At 34.1% G+C, this 19,723-nt stretch overlaps 1 protein-coding gene across 1 annotated transcript in view; it reads left to right on the plus strand.

Moving 5' to 3' along the window:
* LOC129959071 (acyloxyacyl hydrolase-like) overlaps positions 1-19,723 on the plus strand; it is a 50,792-nt gene that overhangs the window by 16,648 nt on the left and 14,421 nt on the right. Inside the window, exons 3-11 of the mRNA XM_056071867.1 lie at positions 5,268-5,367; positions 6,791-6,856; positions 9,238-9,308; positions 10,737-10,797; positions 11,702-11,772; positions 13,057-13,105; positions 14,915-15,058; positions 17,153-17,222; positions 19,324-19,437. Of these exons, the coding sequence (XP_055927842.1) occupies positions 5,268-5,367; positions 6,791-6,856; positions 9,238-9,308; positions 10,737-10,797; positions 11,702-11,772; positions 13,057-13,105; positions 14,915-15,058; positions 17,153-17,222; positions 19,324-19,437 (746 nt within the window). The remainder of the gene's footprint in view (positions 1-5,267; positions 5,368-6,790; positions 6,857-9,237; positions 9,309-10,736; positions 10,798-11,701; positions 11,773-13,056; positions 13,106-14,914; positions 15,059-17,152; positions 17,223-19,323; positions 19,438-19,723) is intronic.

Below are 19,723 nucleotides of genomic sequence, written 5' to 3' on the forward strand. Positions count from 1 at the left end.
GCTTATTTTCAATTTGGACAACAAAAGTTTAATCACCTGCAATCTAATCCAATTCGAGCTCCACAAATGTTGTTTCCAAATTCTGTAAGAAATGCTCCTCATCAACAAATTCCAACTGTTGCTGCTGCAGCAGCAGCGTCTAATTTACATTACCCACCACCTATTCGGGGACCTGGGCCTGCAACTGTTACTCAAGCTGCGCCTCAGCCTCAACAAAAAATTGGAATTAGACCACAAGCCAGTGTGCTGGTTCCTGGAGGAAAATTAACACCAGCCCAGCAGGCAAAACTAAGAGCAGAAGCTGTTCAACAAACCTACATGTTCTTTGCTCAGTCAAAAACTGGCAAACATGATGAATCTGCATCTAATGTGCTTTCCCTAGATTGATGAGATGGTCATTGGCTTTACAACCATACAACTATACTGTCACACATAAACCGGGCAGTAAGCACCAGAATGCTGATGGTTTGAGCCGCTGTAACCTTTAAAAAAAGGAAAATCTAGTGATAAATTTTAATGTGTAAGCGATATTTTAATGTGTAAATAGTGTTTTAATGTAAATTGTTTTCTTAAATGTATTTGTATTGTATAATTGCCTCTAAGAAGGGATAGTTGGTTCCACGACCCAGTAGTGACTTTCGTCCAAGACTGGACAAAAGTCCCCTTTCAAAGGGGGGGAGAGTTGTAATGAATCAGCTTCTTCCTGGGTGACCACTGTGACATTCCTTTTTCCCACACTCGATAATGTACATTCCGGGCCATTCTTCATCAACGAAACTCCCACAGTGTTAAGTGCCTCCAGATTGCCAAATGGAAGACCCTCCTTTTAAGTACGGTCATCTGGCCATTTAGTGCTAATCCAGATAAGGAACCACACGTGCGTTTCCCAGGGAAATAAATCGTGTCTTCGAAAGGCGACAGTGTCAAACACTCCAGATGTCCTGCATTTTTCCCATGGTGGAGGGTGAATCATCAATGGACATTTTCCCACGGGCGACCAGAGACGATTCAGGTTGTTCTGAACGGTGATTGGGTAACAGGGAGTCTGAGAGGAAAATAAAAGGTGAGATTTTTCGGAAGAAGACGGAGAGAAGCTTCGTGTGAATCAGAGAGAGAAGCTTCGTGTGAACCAAGGAGGAGAAGCTTCGTGTGAATCGGACTTCTGCGTAGAATTCCACCCGAAGAAAATTCGGTGGATTCCGAGAGCTACCCCTGGAATAGCCTAAGACGCCAACAGCCTGTTAGCTGTTCTTGTAAAGTTGTTTCCTTCGAAATTGTTCGAGGAACTATTCTTGTTTAATTTTCGTGTTGTAAATAGCATCATTCATTTAACCTAGATTAGAAAGAGTTGTTTTTATGTAATAAAGCTGTAAATAAAAAAATTTGATCATATCGCTACCTGTTTTTGGATCGAGACTTTACAATATATATATATATATATATATATATATATATATATATATATATATATATATATATATATATATATATATATATATATATATATATATATATATATATATATATATATATGTGGGGGGGGGGAAAGGCAACGACCAGCATTAATATGAAAATATATTTATTATAATTAAAGGACAAAACATTACTATACTAACATAAAACATATAAAGATACAAGAACGTGAGCTGTACGTCTTACAGACTCAATACTCAACTCTGGTCTGCCGATAATGGCGGGAAAGCATCATATGATTAATGAATGTGACGCAACATGGCCAGCATGGCGCCATACAGGATACGAGATCTGTCAGCTCTTCCCACATCGGCCATCATGACAGGATAGGCGACCTCGCCTTATGGTACACAGTAAATTTATGTAATCATATTATAAAACGACAGTAAATGAAGAAAAAATAGTAAGATGCAAAATTGAAATATTCACAAGAATAAAAAAATCAAAATAGTCATACCATCCGTGACAGCATAAGATTATGTAGCAATTCAATAGCATGCACTGGAAATATTGAATAGCTAACTAAAAATAAAAATAATATTAGTGTTGAAAATATAAAAATATAATAACACAAAATAAATAGAATAAAAATCAAAGTCTGTATCGTCCAAATATACACACACAAAAAGAAGGAAAATAGTACTCTTTTTCTTTAAGTAGTGTTCAGTGTTTTCTTTTGAAAAACAATTCAAGTGATATGTTCTAAATTGCTGGGCCATGGTTTCATATATTCTGCACAAGCTGAATTTTTTGATGGTCCATCGAAGAAATCACACTTTTCAACATCGTATGTGTCGTTTGCTTTAATTTTGATCACTTTGTATGGTCCGAGAAATTTTTGTTTCAGTTTGAGACCAGAGCCATATTGAGTGCGCTTGATTGCGACGAGATCATTCAATTGAAATTTTTGAGCATGTTTCCTACGCAGATTGTAGGTACGGCGATTTTCTTCTTGGATTTTGAGGATTTGTTGTTTTGCATCTTTACGGAGTTCGTCACGCTGTTGGAGAAATGCAGATTGGATTTCTTCATTGATGATTTCGAGGATTTTTATATCATGCTCAGATTTCATTTTAGTTCCAAACAGAATTTCGAATGGAGTAGAAATGATACTTCGTTGAAATGTAGAATTAATAATTTGCCGAACGCAGCAACATGGCTATACCATTTTTCAGGGTTTTCTATGGATAACTTGGAGAGTACAGCTATGATAGTAGAATTAAGTCTTTCTACCTGACCGTTTGATCTAGGAAGTCCAGCTGTAATAGCAATATGGGTGATATGCTGATGCTCACAATATTCTTTGAATGACGTAGATGTGAAAGCGGTACCTTTGTCCGTAATAAACTTTGAAGGATTACCGAAAACTGATCTTTGGCATTCGAGCTTATTGAGAACTTCAGCGGTGTCGGTGGACTTGGTCGGGTAAAGCCACACAAACTTCGTAAAGGAATCGATTATTGCCAGAATATGCTTATATTTCTTAGAAGTGCTGGGAAGAGGAAACAAATGATCAATATGGTATGTATGAAGGGAGTATCGTCTTTGTCAAGTGGATGCAAAGTGCCATCTAATTTGCCACGTTTTCTGTTATTTAGAATGCATGTTACACAGTTGCGTATACATCGTTCAATTTTCTCTTTCAAGTTCGGAATAAAAAATTCTTTGTTTAACAGTTCCTGCTTGCGTTTTACTGCAACATGGCCTCGTTCATGACATGATTTAATGATGTTGGTCTGCATATCATCAGGTACGACAAGTGAATCGATTCCGTCTATGTTCTTATATAAAATGTTGTTCTTGACTATGTAGTTCTCGTAAGGTGCATTTTGAAGTAATGCTTTTATAGCTGTAATATGCTCATCTGTCTGTTGAGCTTTGAAAATTTTAAGACTGACAAAGTCTTGAATGATCATGCAGCATGGGCTTCGGCTAAGAGCGTCGACATGATTCATCTTTGAATTTTTTGCATTCATTGCACTTACGATAGTTTCGAAAATTCGTAATTTTTCTTTATACTCAGAATAACATTGTATTGTTCGCTTAAAAAAGGAAAAAGCGAAAAATTCTCCTCAACATCACAAAAAAAAAAAAAAAAAAAAAAAAAAACTTTTAATCGAATAGGAGTCATTGCCTGTGAAGTTTCTACAACTACCATAAAGATCGCGTAATAAAAAAACAAAACTGAATGTTTATTTCATTCATCGTTTGGTTATTCGAGAGATCATTTTCGAGTGATTTCCTTTTGGCGCCAATAATTAATGCCTGACTGTTATTTATGAATGATTCGTCTGAAGTTACGGGGATGGGGAAGGAAGAATTATTACCCCCATTACTTGATGAGCTTTCGGTTTCAAAAATCTGTTGAGAAGATAAAGGTTTTTCTTCTATTTCCGATAAAAAAAACTAGTATCTAGCGAGTTCTGAAATTCATTTAAATTTGTTTGGGCTTTAAAATATTTTTACACAAAGCATCTTTGTCAGTCTCAGTTACTTCTAAGTGTAATAAATTAGAAACGGAGATAAAGTCAGATAAAGAAAAATTCTTCAGCAATTCTTGTTTATGTTTTTCTACATCTAGATTTTCAAACCTTTCAAAATTTCTCATTCTTTTTCGAGAAGAATGGTCAAAATTACTGTAACCTAACACAGAGTTAAGCAATTTTTCTGAATTAGTTTTTGCATATTTAAGGGAGTTAGCGATTGATTGAATATCGCCTAGTTTTAAAGACATTGTAATGAATTAAAACAGAGCTAATATACATTCAATTGGGAGAAAAATTTAAAGGGAGAATGAAATAAAGTAATGCACTATAAATTACAAAAACTTATCAAGAATCGCATTTATTTAGAGGGGAAAAAATTGCGCCTACCTGGTAGGGAGCAGTCAAACTATTCACTCTTAAATGATTCACACATTTCCAAATAATTCAATTTCTTCTGTAATTTAGAAATGTCGAACAGGATGATGTTCCTTTTTTAAAACGGCCAGTATATGTCAGCACAGTTGCACAATAACAAGAAACTTGAAAGTTATCCCTTTTTCACTTGAATCATATCCATGAAAAACATGCACTAACGTCCATTCACCAGTCCAGTAAATCAGCCACAGCAAAAATCCACTCTTATCAAAACTTTTAGCATCAATTTAGGGTCTTAAATTGTACGAACGTCCACAGCATTTTCAACAATTTGGCGGGATTTGCTAGGGGTATTCACGAGAAAGGCCGAGTCCCCAAAAATGTGGGGTAAGGCAACGACCAGCATTAATATGAAAATATATTTATTATAATTAAAGGACAAAACATTACTATACTAACATAAAACATATAAAGATACATGAGCGTGAGCTGTACGTCTTACAGACTCACTGCCCAACTCTCGTCTGCCAATAATGGCGGGAAAGCATCATATGATTAATGACGTGACGCAACATGGCCAGCATGGCGCCATACAGGATACGGGATCTGTCAGCACTTCACACACACACACACACACACACACACACACACACACACACACACACACACACACACACACACACACATATATGTATATATATATATATATATATATCATTATGAGAAAATCTAAAAATATAACTATTATTGAGACAATCTAAAATTAAAATTATTTCGGAATCGAAATATATATAATCTTTTGTTCTGATTTTTATGAATTTTTTTAAAAATTAATTTTTAAATGCAGTTTTAAAAAAAATATTTTGTAGTAATACATTGCAGTAAAGCTTCACCTGCTTTCTGTCCTTACGCTCTGTTTCTTTGTTGCCACAGACTGAGCCGAAAAGAGAGCCCCGATGTCGTTTGCTACAGTTTGGGCATCTGTCACGTTGACCCGGGGTTGGATTATTGCCATCTGTTCCCAGAGCCTGAAGTAAGTGTAGAAAGAGAAAAAAATCATAACTGTTTTGTCTTCATTACTTTGGAATATAATATGAAATAATTTTTAATAACTTATTTTAATCAATGCGCTGAAAAGTATAAGATAATTTTCTAAATCAAAATTATGGAGGTCCAAAAGTAAAAAGTACTCTTAAAATGTCTCTAAACAAAATATTATTCTAAGTAGAATAGAAAGTGAAAATTTTTATATTTGAGATATTAATGCGGCACTTCAAGCTTTTATAGTTTTATTTCCCTCTCCATATTTTAATTTAAAGAAATGTTCTACTTTTTATACACTCATTAGCATTCTTATTCTCATTGGTGTGAGTGATGATTGAAAGTTAAAATGTTTGAAGATGGAAATGTCAAATGCCGTTCATCGCTTTGAAGAGTGAAATAAGTAATGCTTCACAGCAAATCGCCATACAAATTCGCGATGAACGTGACTCGTAGTTCTTCAAAAGGTCGTATAAAAAGATCGCTGATGCTCTTGGTGGTCTCTTAAACATTTTCACTTCTTATCCCACATTTAGAGCGCTTTTCTTTGTTATATCATTTTGAAATTCAATTTTTTTTTCTTAAATTTATTACCATATTTAGTGTGGTAGTGTGGGAATATCATTAAATTTAATGTTTAATATATAAACTTAAAATAAATGGTAAAATCAAATAACCGGTGCCCTAATTCTAAACCGATCCAACTAAATCCGATTTCCCACCTTCCATTGTTTGTAGAAATTTCAGAATCATTGTATATTCTGTAGGAGGAAATAATTTGACTGAGTGTCTGAGACACAACCACCTTACTGATGATTCGCGACTTTTTATATCGTGAAAGATCATGATACTCACGTACATCAATAAGAGTCGCCTTCATTCGTCCTCCGTCTTCTTGAGATACTGATAGAGCCCCCCATTCTGAAGAACTGGAACAATTTTGCCAATTTTATTCCTTGATTCATTTTTCCAGGTTGCAAGTATCATTAGCCAATAACAATATTCTATGTTTAATGCGTAGTAATAATTTAAAGAAGTATTTTTATCGTTCTAAAAGGCAACTATTTTTTTGCTGATATGACTAAATGAATGCTATTAATAGAGATAAAGCTGATCGCTGTAGGTGACTGGTTAATAGTTAAGCTATAAAACTATTAGGAATTTTTAGAAAATGTAACCTTCGAATTGTTTGCCGACTCACTCATGGAAATGGGACTCTCGCTTGCAGACTTTGTCGTAATCTTCGAAGGTTTGCCAATTTATTCATCGTGACGCGCGATACGCTCAGACAAGCTAGGCCTTTCAAAAGAGAACTGAAAAAAAAATGTTTTCTAAGTATACGGGAAAGTCGAAGTGAGGACATTCCTGACAAAAATCAGTAAAAGTTTTTTTTTAATGTAGGCGTGTTTTTTCAGGGTGGAATGGAGAATGCCGTTCGCCTGTCGAGAAGCGGATCCACAGTTCTACCATTTTTTCACTGGGTGAGTAGTTGTATTATTCATTTCTTATAGGAAAAGCACTCGCTTGTTCAAAATGTGCCTACATTGTTGTTCCACCATTCTAAGACAATTTTTGAGAGGAAAGTGGAGATTCTGATTCTGAACATTTGCGGCAGAACTTTAATTCGCCATTCTGCGGATATGACACCAGAGCACATTGAAATCGCAACATATTCCGAAACATAGAAATCACAACATGTTCTTAAACCGGAAATTACTTGATGATTTCTTTTCAGCTGGGAAAGGCCATTGTAAAAAGGAAAAACCTGCCCTCCAAAGACATCAATCTGTCACCGATTTGCTATGCCCTACTAGATTTTCCTTGACTATCTCGTTTTGGAATTTTTGACGTTATTTACGTGTACCAATGAGGTCTTTAATATAACTTTGCGTTAAATCAATTGATTACATTAAATGGATAATGACATTTGTAATTATATAACACAAAGATAACAATGATATGGTAACTAAAAAGAAATAAAATATGAAAAGGTAAATAATTTCAAATATATATTCAAGTATTTTTGAAGGTAAAAGTTCAAACCATTTATATTTCATCAAATATTCAATCGCCATTTTTTTTTCCTGCTGTTGTAAATGAATGAAGAAATCTCCTGCAAGTTATTTTTGCAATTTATATGAGAAACCGGAAAGTGAATTACATTATCGCAAAAGACAGCGTGCAATTTGAAAAAGATTATAACACTAACACTAATTAAACACTAATTTTTAATAACACTATCAAATTATAGCGTTCGTTTCTATCGTTTAGAAAATCTCATGAACAAAATAAAGAGAGCGATTTTAAATTGTTAACATAACGCGACTTGAATGAATATCTATCGCAAAGCGAATGTTCAAAAGTACTTAGTTGAAAAAAATTATTAACATTATGGATAAGAAATGTAACTGATATTGGATACAACTCATTCTTCTGGCGAAATAGCTAGTCACCAAAGCGGCAAATATTTAATGCAAAATGTCACGAAGTATGAAAAATGATAGTAATAACCTGGAGTTTTTTAATCAAAAATCTATAACCGAGAATAGTTCGTTTAGCATTAAAGGTAGTTCATTTTCACTTGACGAAAACGGTTTTATGTACGTGAGTGCGTGTGTGTGTGCTCTCAAAGGAAGCATCAATAAGAGGACCCTGAATTATTTTTCAATGATGGTTATATCGTTTTTATTGCTAGCGAATCTTTTGTACACATTAAAACTTAAATCAAGGTTTTTGAACCGATTTTATCTTTTCATCAGAAGTTCTGTATCTGGAAAACACAAGGGAAAGCGGAAGCTACTAAATTTTTTTCTATTTGAATGAAATACACTGCACTTTTTCTTCCCATACCTTCAAATGATGAGCGTAGGAGTTTCTTCATCAAAAAAGAAACTGCGTGTCACTTTTCTAGTCTTTAACATGTTAAACGCCATGCTGGTATTGTCTTCCTTTCCGTTTGGCCCCGATGTTTTCGACGCTCAGATTCATCCCATACATGAGATGTTTTAATGAACAAGCAATTAAAATATTTTCATGAAGAAAATTTAGACGCATTTATTAATTTATCAGCAGAGTGTAACTTTTTGTTTTATACCGTATTTTATACTGCCCGTTACTGGCGACTGTCTCGGTCTGTACAGAAAATTTAACGTCAGTCTCCAGTGACTGACGCAACCCGAGAGGAAAGTTCAGTGTCAATCACCGATGACTGACGTGTCATTTAACGTGTTAAATGGCAGAAGGATCATTTTGTAGGCTGTAAAGTGGAGGAATACTGCCATGCTACGTTCTGTGAGCAAGCACATTATTAAGTTTGAGAACATAAACATTGAGAACAAATCATCAATGGAATAATAAAATTCCATTTGGCCGAAATTTCTACTCATAACCCTTTCATATCGTCAACGAATACTTTTTCGGCAATGTCAGAATGCAAAATGGCTGTTAAAATTAGCAATGCAAGGAAGACTTTTTGTTTATCTTAGTAGCTATTTGACCAGTGGCAATTTTTTCGAACAGCCACTAGAAGTTCTTATTTGGTGTCTCGAGATTCTTGGTGATTTCAAAATTTAAGTAATGTGCATCGCATTGTAAAACCAGCGGTGAATTCACGACACTGGGCAGGAAGGAAGACCTTCACAAAAACAAATATTAGTAAAATTCGATTTGCTCTTTGGCATTTATTATTTGGTACAAACTGGTGATAGGAAAGGTACCCCCTACTGAATTTCAACCCATTAAAATTTTTCATTTACGACTTTTTACAGTTAGAAACGAGCGTACAAAGAATGATGCAAATAACCTTTATTTAATGATTATTCTTTATAATAATTAAAGGCGATCCATTCATTGTTTTCCATAGTCCCTGGTGGAGCGACTGAGTTCTGCATGTGAGCTGCCAGGCGTCAGCATGGTTTGTCGCACCATTCAAAGGTAAGTGATCTGTTTACTTTTTCACGAACGTTTGTTAATTCAGCCGCAAGGGAGGCTAGAAATAGCCCAATCCATACATTTTCAATATGTATTGTTAGGGATTTTCCTCCACTAAGTTCGTAATGGGTTCGCTTGTAGTGGATGTGTGGTGTAACACAATCAACAGGTCTCAGTAAGAAACGAGACACGAAGAAACTAGTACACAGGCAACAAATACACAGCTGAGACGTACACAAGGCAACACACATCAGCACTTCTAGCAAACAGCAGTACGCAAGCAGCACAACAACGATAAGCAGCTCGAAGCGCTCAGGGAAAGAAATCGTTCAATTATTAACCATAGTCGAACTCAAGGACTTACTCCAGATCGGTCTCATGGCCTTTTATAGTTCCCGTGATTCGGCAGAGAAGGTTCTCAAATAATCAAGCATATGTCGGTTCCTATTGACTCCATCATCAACATTCTTGAAGATTCCAGTATTATCTATTTTATCGCCAAATAATCGCCAAGCCCTGAGATCACTGATTCGGCATCCGAGCAGCATTCAACAGAGCGGATCGTAAAACGGTCCTTATAGTGATTGAACCAACCGTGCTGGGAAGCAACATTGCAGATTTGTAACAATATGAAGGAATTGTAACAAAATGAAACGAAGCAGAGAAAATTACCGTGCCTTAAGTATCAACTAATTTATCCAGTTTTGCACATAGTCTCTGAATACATCGCCAACCTCACTTAAAAAGAGAAACGCAAGGTTAAACGGCACCTCTCTTTTCGGAGAAGAAGGGAACTTTTAAAGAAGTTATTGTCAATCTCCTTCTGCTGCGCATGCGCAGGAACGAAAGTGTTTAATCTACCGCAAGATTTGAAGGAAAGAGGTAATAAAAGAAAGAGAAGGGGAAGAAAGTAGTGGTTCCAGAAATATGAGAAACGGGAACATGAACGTTTTTTCACCGTGGAATTGATTTTTCAGGAGCTTCGAAATATTTGATAAAAATAATAAAATAAAATAAGTAATTAATGATGAATAAATATTATTGGGAAAATATTAAACTGAAATTACCTAATTTGATGTCTGAATTTATTCTGAACGGTCTACCCTTGTTTCATTGATTGATCAATTGGATTTTAATGGTACAAAAGCCAGTTCTAACCATTCTAAGCTAAGCAATATGTATTATTTTAGTCAGGACATTTATATTGATAAAAAAAACCGAAAGAAATAGAACGAAGATAACAATATAAAATCAAACATGATCACCAAAACCAATTTCTCAAATAAAATGAAATAATTTTATATTTGGGGTATCTCCTTTATAAATCTGTAAAATTTTGGAAAAGCAATGAGAAATATTTCATGAATAAAATTATGTGAAATAATTTCTTGCTCATTCATTTGAGCTCATTTTATGCATTCATTCTTGCAGCATTCTGGGAAAAATGAAGCCCTTCATTGACTTGGATGGCGATCAGTACAGCATTATTGAGGTCAGGACTTCTTTTTTTTTTTCCTTTTGAAAATGAATGACACAATAGAAGTTATTATTATTTAACCTTCTGTTGCCAGAGTATCTTATAGAGACGCACAACGATGTGATTTAATTTTTTTCCTAAACATAATCTCCAAATGCAGCAATCCACAAAGTTCCATTTGCAGCCCTGGATACGAAAATTGAATGATTCTTAATGGATTTGCTGCCACGCCTCTCGCCTGAGAGTCTGTCTAATCAGATGCCAACTTCTTTGCTATCTCTTAACTACAGTAGAGAATCTAATAAACTAGATAGTTTGGTACAATTACACATTATCTGTAACGCACAGGCTCTTAAAGCGGCAGACAGTGTGTAAAGTGATTCATCTCTCCCGCAATTCAGATGAATTTTAAAAATTATTTTACGAGTTTGGCGACCAGCCAGTTCGCCAATTTTAATGCTCGTTAAAGCTTTCAATTTAATATTTTATGTAATTCGTCTTTTAATCGATTCTCCATTCAAACATTTTTATGCTACTAATTTTGATAGTCATATAACTCCTTCATACTATTATAAAGGCCTTAATTCATAATGTACTATGTATCTCTCTAATTTTCTGTCAAATTTCTACTTTAAATTAAAATGGAAATGACTTGCACTTGACGAAACAAACTGAAATAAAAGATTACGTTTCAGGTTACACGCAAACAAACTGGAGGGGAGAAAAGCGAAATAAAAGGAAAAATAATTATTAAGTATTAGGAACAAAGAGTATTTTCTGAATTGCAAATGTAATAAATATCATTTGGGCTGCCATCTAGTGAGAGCACCTGTCATTTTTCGAGCGTTTTTCAGGTGATTGATATTCATGTTACCAGAAATCTACTTTAATATTCAGAATATTGTTTTTAATCTTTCAGACTTTCAGAGGTGACGCGTGGAGAGGCAGAGATTGCGATGATGTGAACGATATGATTTATCCAGGACGCAAGTGAGTGTCATTTCTTGCATATAGAATTGTGATTTACTGTCAAAAGTTATGGTTATGGAACTGGAACGTTTTCGAATACTAGGATCGTCGACATTTGACATAATAACTGTATATTTTTGAAAAAAAAAATATTGTATCCTCGTATGCGGAGTATAGAAAAAGTATTGTAATCGTTAAAAAAATTCGAAGTCGTGGAGATTTTGATGAATTTCAACGATTTAGTTTCTCTACTTGTTTGGAAAAATCTGTCTACGACACAGGTGCCTCAAAAACACTCTGTGATCTAAGAAGATTATATTAGAAATAGGCTCTTTACATCAAATTTATAGATTTCTATCACATTTTGAGCTAAATATATTGAGAGGAATTCTGTCTTATCTGCAGTTATTGGCCGATGGATAAAAGTCAATTATTTGGGCGAACAAGCTGGTCGCGAAAGGCGGATCATTGAGGAAAATGAAGTTTATTAAAGCAACTGGTCTGGTGAACTTCATTACGGTATTTGCAATTTACAACTTGGGGAAGTATTCTATCCTGGAATTTTTCGTATATTTCGTATCAGATCGTCGTTTTCTGTTCAAATTTTATTTATATAAGTCGCTGCATTTTTGAGTTACTTTGCAGACCGACTGTGCTCCCTTCTTCTACATATTTATCCAAAATTTTAATACAGTTTTGATAGTATGACCCATAACACTCCTTGTGTCATCATAGTCGCTTGCATGCGGACGGACGGACACACAGACAGACTTCATTTCGTCAGATTTCTTTAAATTTTCAGATATCTACAAATATTTTGTAGAGATGACATACAGTATTTTTTCGCTTTCACTGAATGCGTTTTTAAGTTATATTGTTCACATACTCAAAGGTTTATAAAAATGTGTTCTGAATTCTGAAAATATGATTATATATTTTTGTATACTTGATTATTATATTATGGCTATTGTTATATTATATTATGGCTATTGTTATATTATATTATCATTGTTATATATTATTTCTATTATATTATATTATGCCTGTTTATATATTTACATATACATGACTATGTATTTGTAATAATCTCAATAAATTCGAAAAAGGTTTATGTATTCTAATTCTTCTCAAAAATATTTTTCCAATTCAAGGAAGTTTTTTTTTTTTTTTTTTTTTTTGACGTTTTCTCTTTGTACAGAAAAATTACAATTGATTGCCTGCCAAAAAATACTAATCTTTGCTCTATAAGTTTTCATGCTTAGAGAAAGAGCACCTGTTACTCCTTTTTCTTTTTTTCTTTTCCAGGCCCATGAACAGCGATATTGCTGCTGATTCCAACTGCAATGGAATATATGTAAGTTTGTCCGTATTATTAGACAAAAGGTTTTTAAAGGATACTCATATGAACTACGATACGCGGGTTTCGTACACGGTTATTTTTTGGGGGCCAAATGTGTTACTGCTGGTGTTGTGCGGAAATTTGCAGATAAAGGTGTCATCGTCGTCATCTGACGGCGGTTCAAAATGACGAGGTTCAAAATAGCCCTATTCTTGCTGTTAAAATACGGAACGTTAATATAAACCAAACCAAAGTAAACAATAAATGGGACCATAGTTTTGATCTAAACAGTATATGGAACCTTAATTTAGTATTTTATTGTGTGTCCTTTAACCGGACAGGCATTAGACATAAATTCTGAAAGATGGTTTCGTACTTTCCGACTTCAGAGAATACTAGCCGTTTGGGCAAACAAGTGTCAAGGATTTATAAACCAGATGGTACCAATAGCGGATTTCCAACTTTGCAGTTATTCGCTGATTCAGGAGAGTGCCGCAGGTAGGTCGATTGAACCAACAGGAGCGGTTTTCCCAAAACTTTTTCGCATTTTTCATAATATAGATATTAACTCCTTACATGGTATTGGCATGCAATAATTACGAAATATTCCCCTTTGGCATGGATTTAACAATTTTACTGAATCTATCCTGTGATCCTTGGCAAGTTTTTTGACGATTCATCCCAGGCATGCCTAAAATTGAATTTGTGTTTTAGACGCATTATTCCCAAACTATTGAAACAAAAAACTACACTTGTTGTCACAAAATAACGTACCAAATTTGATATATACACCTGATACTTCAGAAGCTACAAGACACCTTTCTGATGAATCAGATAATACCTGAAAGAGGGCGCTAAACAAATTTTGAAACTATTATTCTGTAGCGTTCCAAAAATGGCGCCCCATGTGTGATTGTCATCCTGAATATCTTGATACTAATTTTGCATTCCCAGTTGTCGTCAGTGACTTAGTGAGAGTACATGACACCCCGGACATGGAATTAATTTTCTTTATTCCTCCCCATTTTTGGCTATAAAATGTGCTATAAACGTAAAAAAGTTTAATTCCCTTAGCACCATGAACCCCAGAAACCATTGGCAGTTTGCTGTAGAACGAACGCCTTCCTTTAAGCCATATACTCTGTTTGTGAGGTCTCTCTGTCTTATGCCCAAGAATCCACGAATTTATGTAAATGTAGATAAGATAGGGAATTTAAAATCGCATTCACTTGTACTCTGGTAGGAATACCATAGTGTGAAGCGGATTCTATTGATATGGTATTAGTTTCATGTTATTTATGGAAGAACATTTCTTAAGGATTGCATTTGAAATTACAATATTCCAAGACAGACTGTCATTAAAATCGGTTTAGAATGTTGTAATTTTTAGATCGCCCTTTTAGGTGCTTCATGGCTGCCACCATTAACAATAAGTTTGGAGCTCGAGTTTTCCACCAGTAGCCAAATTATTTTTCTAGTGGATTGCATTCATCTCTTCAATTCTTGAATTAATAATCAGCAATGATATAACTAATTATTGATTGTGATTTCTGTCTCACAGCTTTGAAATAAATGGCCGTAACTGCCTTCAAAAAAAGTATTTGTTTCTGCTCCTGACATTTGTTTGGTCAAATTGCGCTGATATGTTATTTCTGCAGGTTTTATTTTTTTAAATATTTTCACTTAAATTCCTTTTTTATGTTTTTCCAATAATATTTTTGTCAAGCAATGACTGAAAAGTTATTTCAGTCCATAAGTGAAATTTAATTACAATTCGCATCGCTTGTGATGTTCGTACACTAATCGTCGCTTCTGTCGTTTCAGGGAGTAAATGAGACTTCTGGGCTGCCCTATGAAGACGAGCTGTGCGAGGGCACCAACTCCCAGGGGCTCATCTACATCGGAGACTCGATCGGGGCGCATTTTCACATTCCTCCAGAATGGCTCACGGCCAGGCAGCTCTCCATGGTTAGCTCCACATTTCTACCGTTTTTCGATTGTACATGGAAACTTAATTTTTTCTTTTCGACACAGAATACCCCTGAATTTGACATCTCAAATATTCTCCGTCTTTTAAATTGCCATACGGGGAAAGTTTATTGAGAAGAAAAAAGCATGTTAAAGTTTAGATACAGTTCACAAAATGACATTATATAACTATATTCAACACAATAAAACCAATAAAAAAAGAGAATGCCTGGTGGGGAATATAGTGGGGTTCATAGACTTTATGAAAAAGTTAAAATTATGAGGAAATCGATGAATCAAATTATTCTGGGCTTGGATCTGAGGAACTCAGATTATCATTATCCTGCAGAAAATGAACAAGATTTCTGGTTTTGATTTCAACATTTTAATTCGCTTCACTAGATTTATTCGAGGCCATGGAAGGTCCAATGTGAAATGTTTTGGAGACAGGGAAGCTAGTGATATAATGAAATAGATCACCCCCTTCCCCTCAGAAACAATAGTTAGAATCTCTGATATGGAACACCCAAAATGTGAAAGGAATGAGCCCTGGCCGGTTGCAAAGATTACATCTTGACATTTCCAAGATGCTGGATTAAGATTTGGGGCGATATGTTCAATATTTCTTCCAATAGAGCTGTTGTTCCATTCTTTTTGCTGTCACTGAAAGCACTCTTTATTATCCCGTGATGTTATTTTTCGGAGTGCTTTTGAAGCCTCAGAATGCACGGGCACGGCTATTTATCGCTTTTGAGATATCAATTTCCCGCTTTTAGAGTTATTAAAAATTGATAAAGAAGTTTGTTACATTTGACGACTTATCGCCAACAAAAAGTTACAACTTCGCGCAACATTATATATATATATATATATATATATATATATATATATATATATATATATATATATATATATATGTGTGTGTGTGTGTGTGTGTGTGTGTGTGATGAATATATATGTGTGTGTGTGTGTGTAATGAATTTCCAATCCTGTCGGCTAAATAATATGTAAAGACATTTTGATTGAAGTAGAATGCAGGCTCGAAACGGTGAAGAGACTTGGTATTTTTAATTACGTTTTATTCTATTCCGAGTGGCAGGTATGATTATATACAAGAAAACGCAGCGCGGCACACACAGAAGTAAGAAAAGGGGAAAAAAGGGACGAACAGATGATGACTTGCCTTATATAACATAGGATTTCCGGCCACGCGCCGAGGGAATGACCTTTGACACCTGTTCAAGGGTATCGAAGTATCACTCTCATGTGAAACGTAGTTCTTGATGGCGCATTATTTTTACAAAGGAATTAATTAAACCGAAAGTGGAATTGGATCACGAAATAAGAGAATATTTTAGAATGAAATTACTATGGGCTAAATTAAGATAAAATCTTGGAAATTAATTAAATTGAAATTAGAACTAAAATATCATTACACGCGTTGATTTAGGTAAGGGAATTTAGGTATATTTTAAAAAAATTAATTTGACAGGGTTTTATCCCTTCACTCAGAGTGTGGGAACTTGCCAATTTCAGCAGTTTTACAGAATATTGTTAGGAGAAACCTTCAGAAATGGACTGCTTAGCTAGGGAAGCGAATACCTCGTTGCCGTTGTGGTCCATACGTGCTGTAATCCATCCTAAATGAATTGAAGGGTAACTAAGTGATGGTGTGTCACCTGCGCTCAGTTGCGTTTGCGTTCACTTTATTAAATAGTGTCATATCATTACTTAATGAGTGAGTTCAAATGCAACTGAGCACAAGTTCCACTATCCCATATTTCGCTTTAACGGAACTTCCTGAAATTCAGTTTTCAACATCTTGCGTTCTTAAGATGCATGGATTGCAAGCTCAATGAACGCGCACGTTGTTAATTATTATCACAATCTGTTACGAAACATTTGCCCTACAGCTTTTTTTAGCAACAATTCCCTTGTAGATGGTTTGAATAAGCACGCGCCACTGCAACAATTGTGCATAAATAAATAAACGAACTTACTTTCTGGATTATGCATGCAAAAGAATACATAATTCAGTGAGTCTCTGAGTGATAACACATTTGTTGAACTTAATTTATCATTTTTCCCCTTTAGGAAATTTTAAAAAACTTCAGCTTTGTGATCGGCAATGAATTGGATTGGCCTCAGAGCTCTTTTCCCACAGGTAACGAAAGGGATTTTAAAACATTCTTTTTTTAGTATACTTATAAAGAAGAAAATGCTTTTCTCAAAAACCTCGATGCCAAAACAAAATTGTAAAGGCACGAAACACTGAAAGAATTAGTCTGAGAATATAAGAATTTTAGCATATTTTTATTGCCTTCTAATCTTTCAATTTTTGTTTCTTTTGATTTCTACTCAAGCGGCTTCGTTTCCGTAAATTATTTTCATAGCGCTACAATTTTCTTTTGATTACCATCATTTTTATAAAAGAAACTGAAGCCTTAACATTTTTCATAATTTATTATTGTGAAACCTCACAGAGAAATTTTTCCAGAATGCACTACAAAGTGGAACCAATCGTATGAAATAAAATTTAATTAAAATTAATTGTTAAAATATAATTAAATTTTTGGCATCAAAAAATATTATATTAACATTTAAAAATTAAAAATGCTTTTATTGCAAAATGTCAGCAAATAAATAAAATGTAGATAGTAAAATTCAATCTTCACATGCATAAAAAATTCAAATGAAATAAAAGCGTTTTGGTTATGCATTTTGTTAAAAAAATAGGGTGATCAACATCAAAAAACAATATGGTTACCGAAATTTAGTGAGAGCATTTCCACTAGTTCAAAAGTTTTTAAGGCTAGTAGAAACGCTCTAGGTAAATTAGAATTTTAATCATATTCAAAAAATATTTTAATTTTAGTTATTATAATTAGGGATATTTTTTACTTTTAAATCCACGAATGTTTAAACTTCTTTTTAAATTTTTTTATCGTTTTCTGCTTTTCAGTTATTAAATGATTTCATTCTTCCTTTTTATAATTATAATGGAATCTTGGAACTTTTTCTGGAATCTTTTTTCTCTAATTTATTGATGGATTGTGCTTTTAGCATGCAATCTAAGATAAATTAAAATGAATTCAGTAATTGATAATTATGTTATGAATTGATAATATTGTCAACTTATATTGTCATGAAAAACGGAGAAATGTACAGAATCTCTAGTCCGTCATATAAAGGAGAAAAAAATCCTTTTAAAATTTAGTCTTTTAGGAACATGAAAAATGATATTTTTTATTAAAATTATTTTCTAATATTTGTAGACAAAAATTTCTTATACATTATCATAACTATAAATTTCTTTCTTAAATGATACCCTTAAATGGAATCAAACTTTAATCGATTCAATAGTTTGGCTGATAATTCTGAAAATATTAAAATAAATTTATCGAAATCAACAAAATTACAAAAGTGTACAAAATTTGAAAACTCAAACCCATTAGAAAGTGACTGAAAATTTAATTGCAAAACTCCATCTCTGCAAACTCGAAATGACGTTAGTAGACGGTTTGGTTCGGTTTTTGGAAATTTTGGCTCAAGAGACATATACACCAAACAAATGGTGAGTGTCAAAAAATGGAATATAAAATCGTTAAAATTCTAAAACGTCCAGTTACTCTAAAAAAAAGACCTATATGTATTATAAACCTATAAATCTACTATGATGAGATATAATAAAAAAGAAAAACTTTTTTCTAATAGTTCCAAATATTGAAATCATGAAAATAAAGATTCGAAACAATATAGAAAATAAAAAAAATCTAGTTACAAACGGTACGATAAAATCATTGTAGTCTTTTCACTTGTTTTTGTTTTTAAATACTCGTCATGGATAGAAGTATTTCATGTCGAATTATAAAATATTTTGCGATTATCCCCTCCCCAACACACACACCGAAATGGGCTCTTTTTAAATTTTCGTTTCAAGGAAGATTGATCATTAGAGGATTCAATTTAGGTGGATTGCTGTTCATTTACAGCAGGCGCTTTCTTCAGTGATTTCATTGGGATCCTAATCTATTGCGTTGTACAAGACTCAATGGCTCACTTTGACAATAACTGACGAAAAATAAGCGTTCATAGTTTACGTGTGACGATTTGATTTCATCTCTACTTCTATTGTTTATTGTTGCATCTGGCTAAATAATAGCTTTTAACCTTACGCCTGGTTCTGAACACGAAATTTGTAAAGATGACGACACAAGTCGCATGAAAGTGCATGTGAAAAATGCCTCTTTCTGGAATCTTTTCAGGCTATCAAAACGTGTCGATGCCCATCATCGAAGGTCAAACCGACTCCATATACTGGAGAATGAGGCAGAGGAACCTCTGCAACCACAGAGACTTCCAGAACATATGCTTCAACGGTAAGGGATGCCGGCATTATTATTAATCTACCCATAGGGAACCAGCATTTAAGATTAAATAACTTGGAAAGAAAAAGATTAAAAGAAATTCAAACCTCTACTCCGAAAAATCTAATGTTTTTAGCTTCATTCATCTATCCAATGAAGTTTGGCTTTCATTTAGTGCACACCAAAAGTGCATTTAGTGTCGCCAAAATGCGCCATGTATAAACGCAGCTACAGGAACAAGAAAAAGGCATTGTTGTAAACTATTATTACTCAAAAATATTCTTAACATTTATTGAAG

This window comes from Argiope bruennichi, chromosome 2 (assembly GCF_947563725.1).
Source record: "Argiope bruennichi chromosome 2, qqArgBrue1.1, whole genome shotgun sequence".
Lineage (NCBI taxonomy): Eukaryota > Metazoa > Arthropoda > Arachnida > Araneae > Araneidae > Argiope > Argiope bruennichi.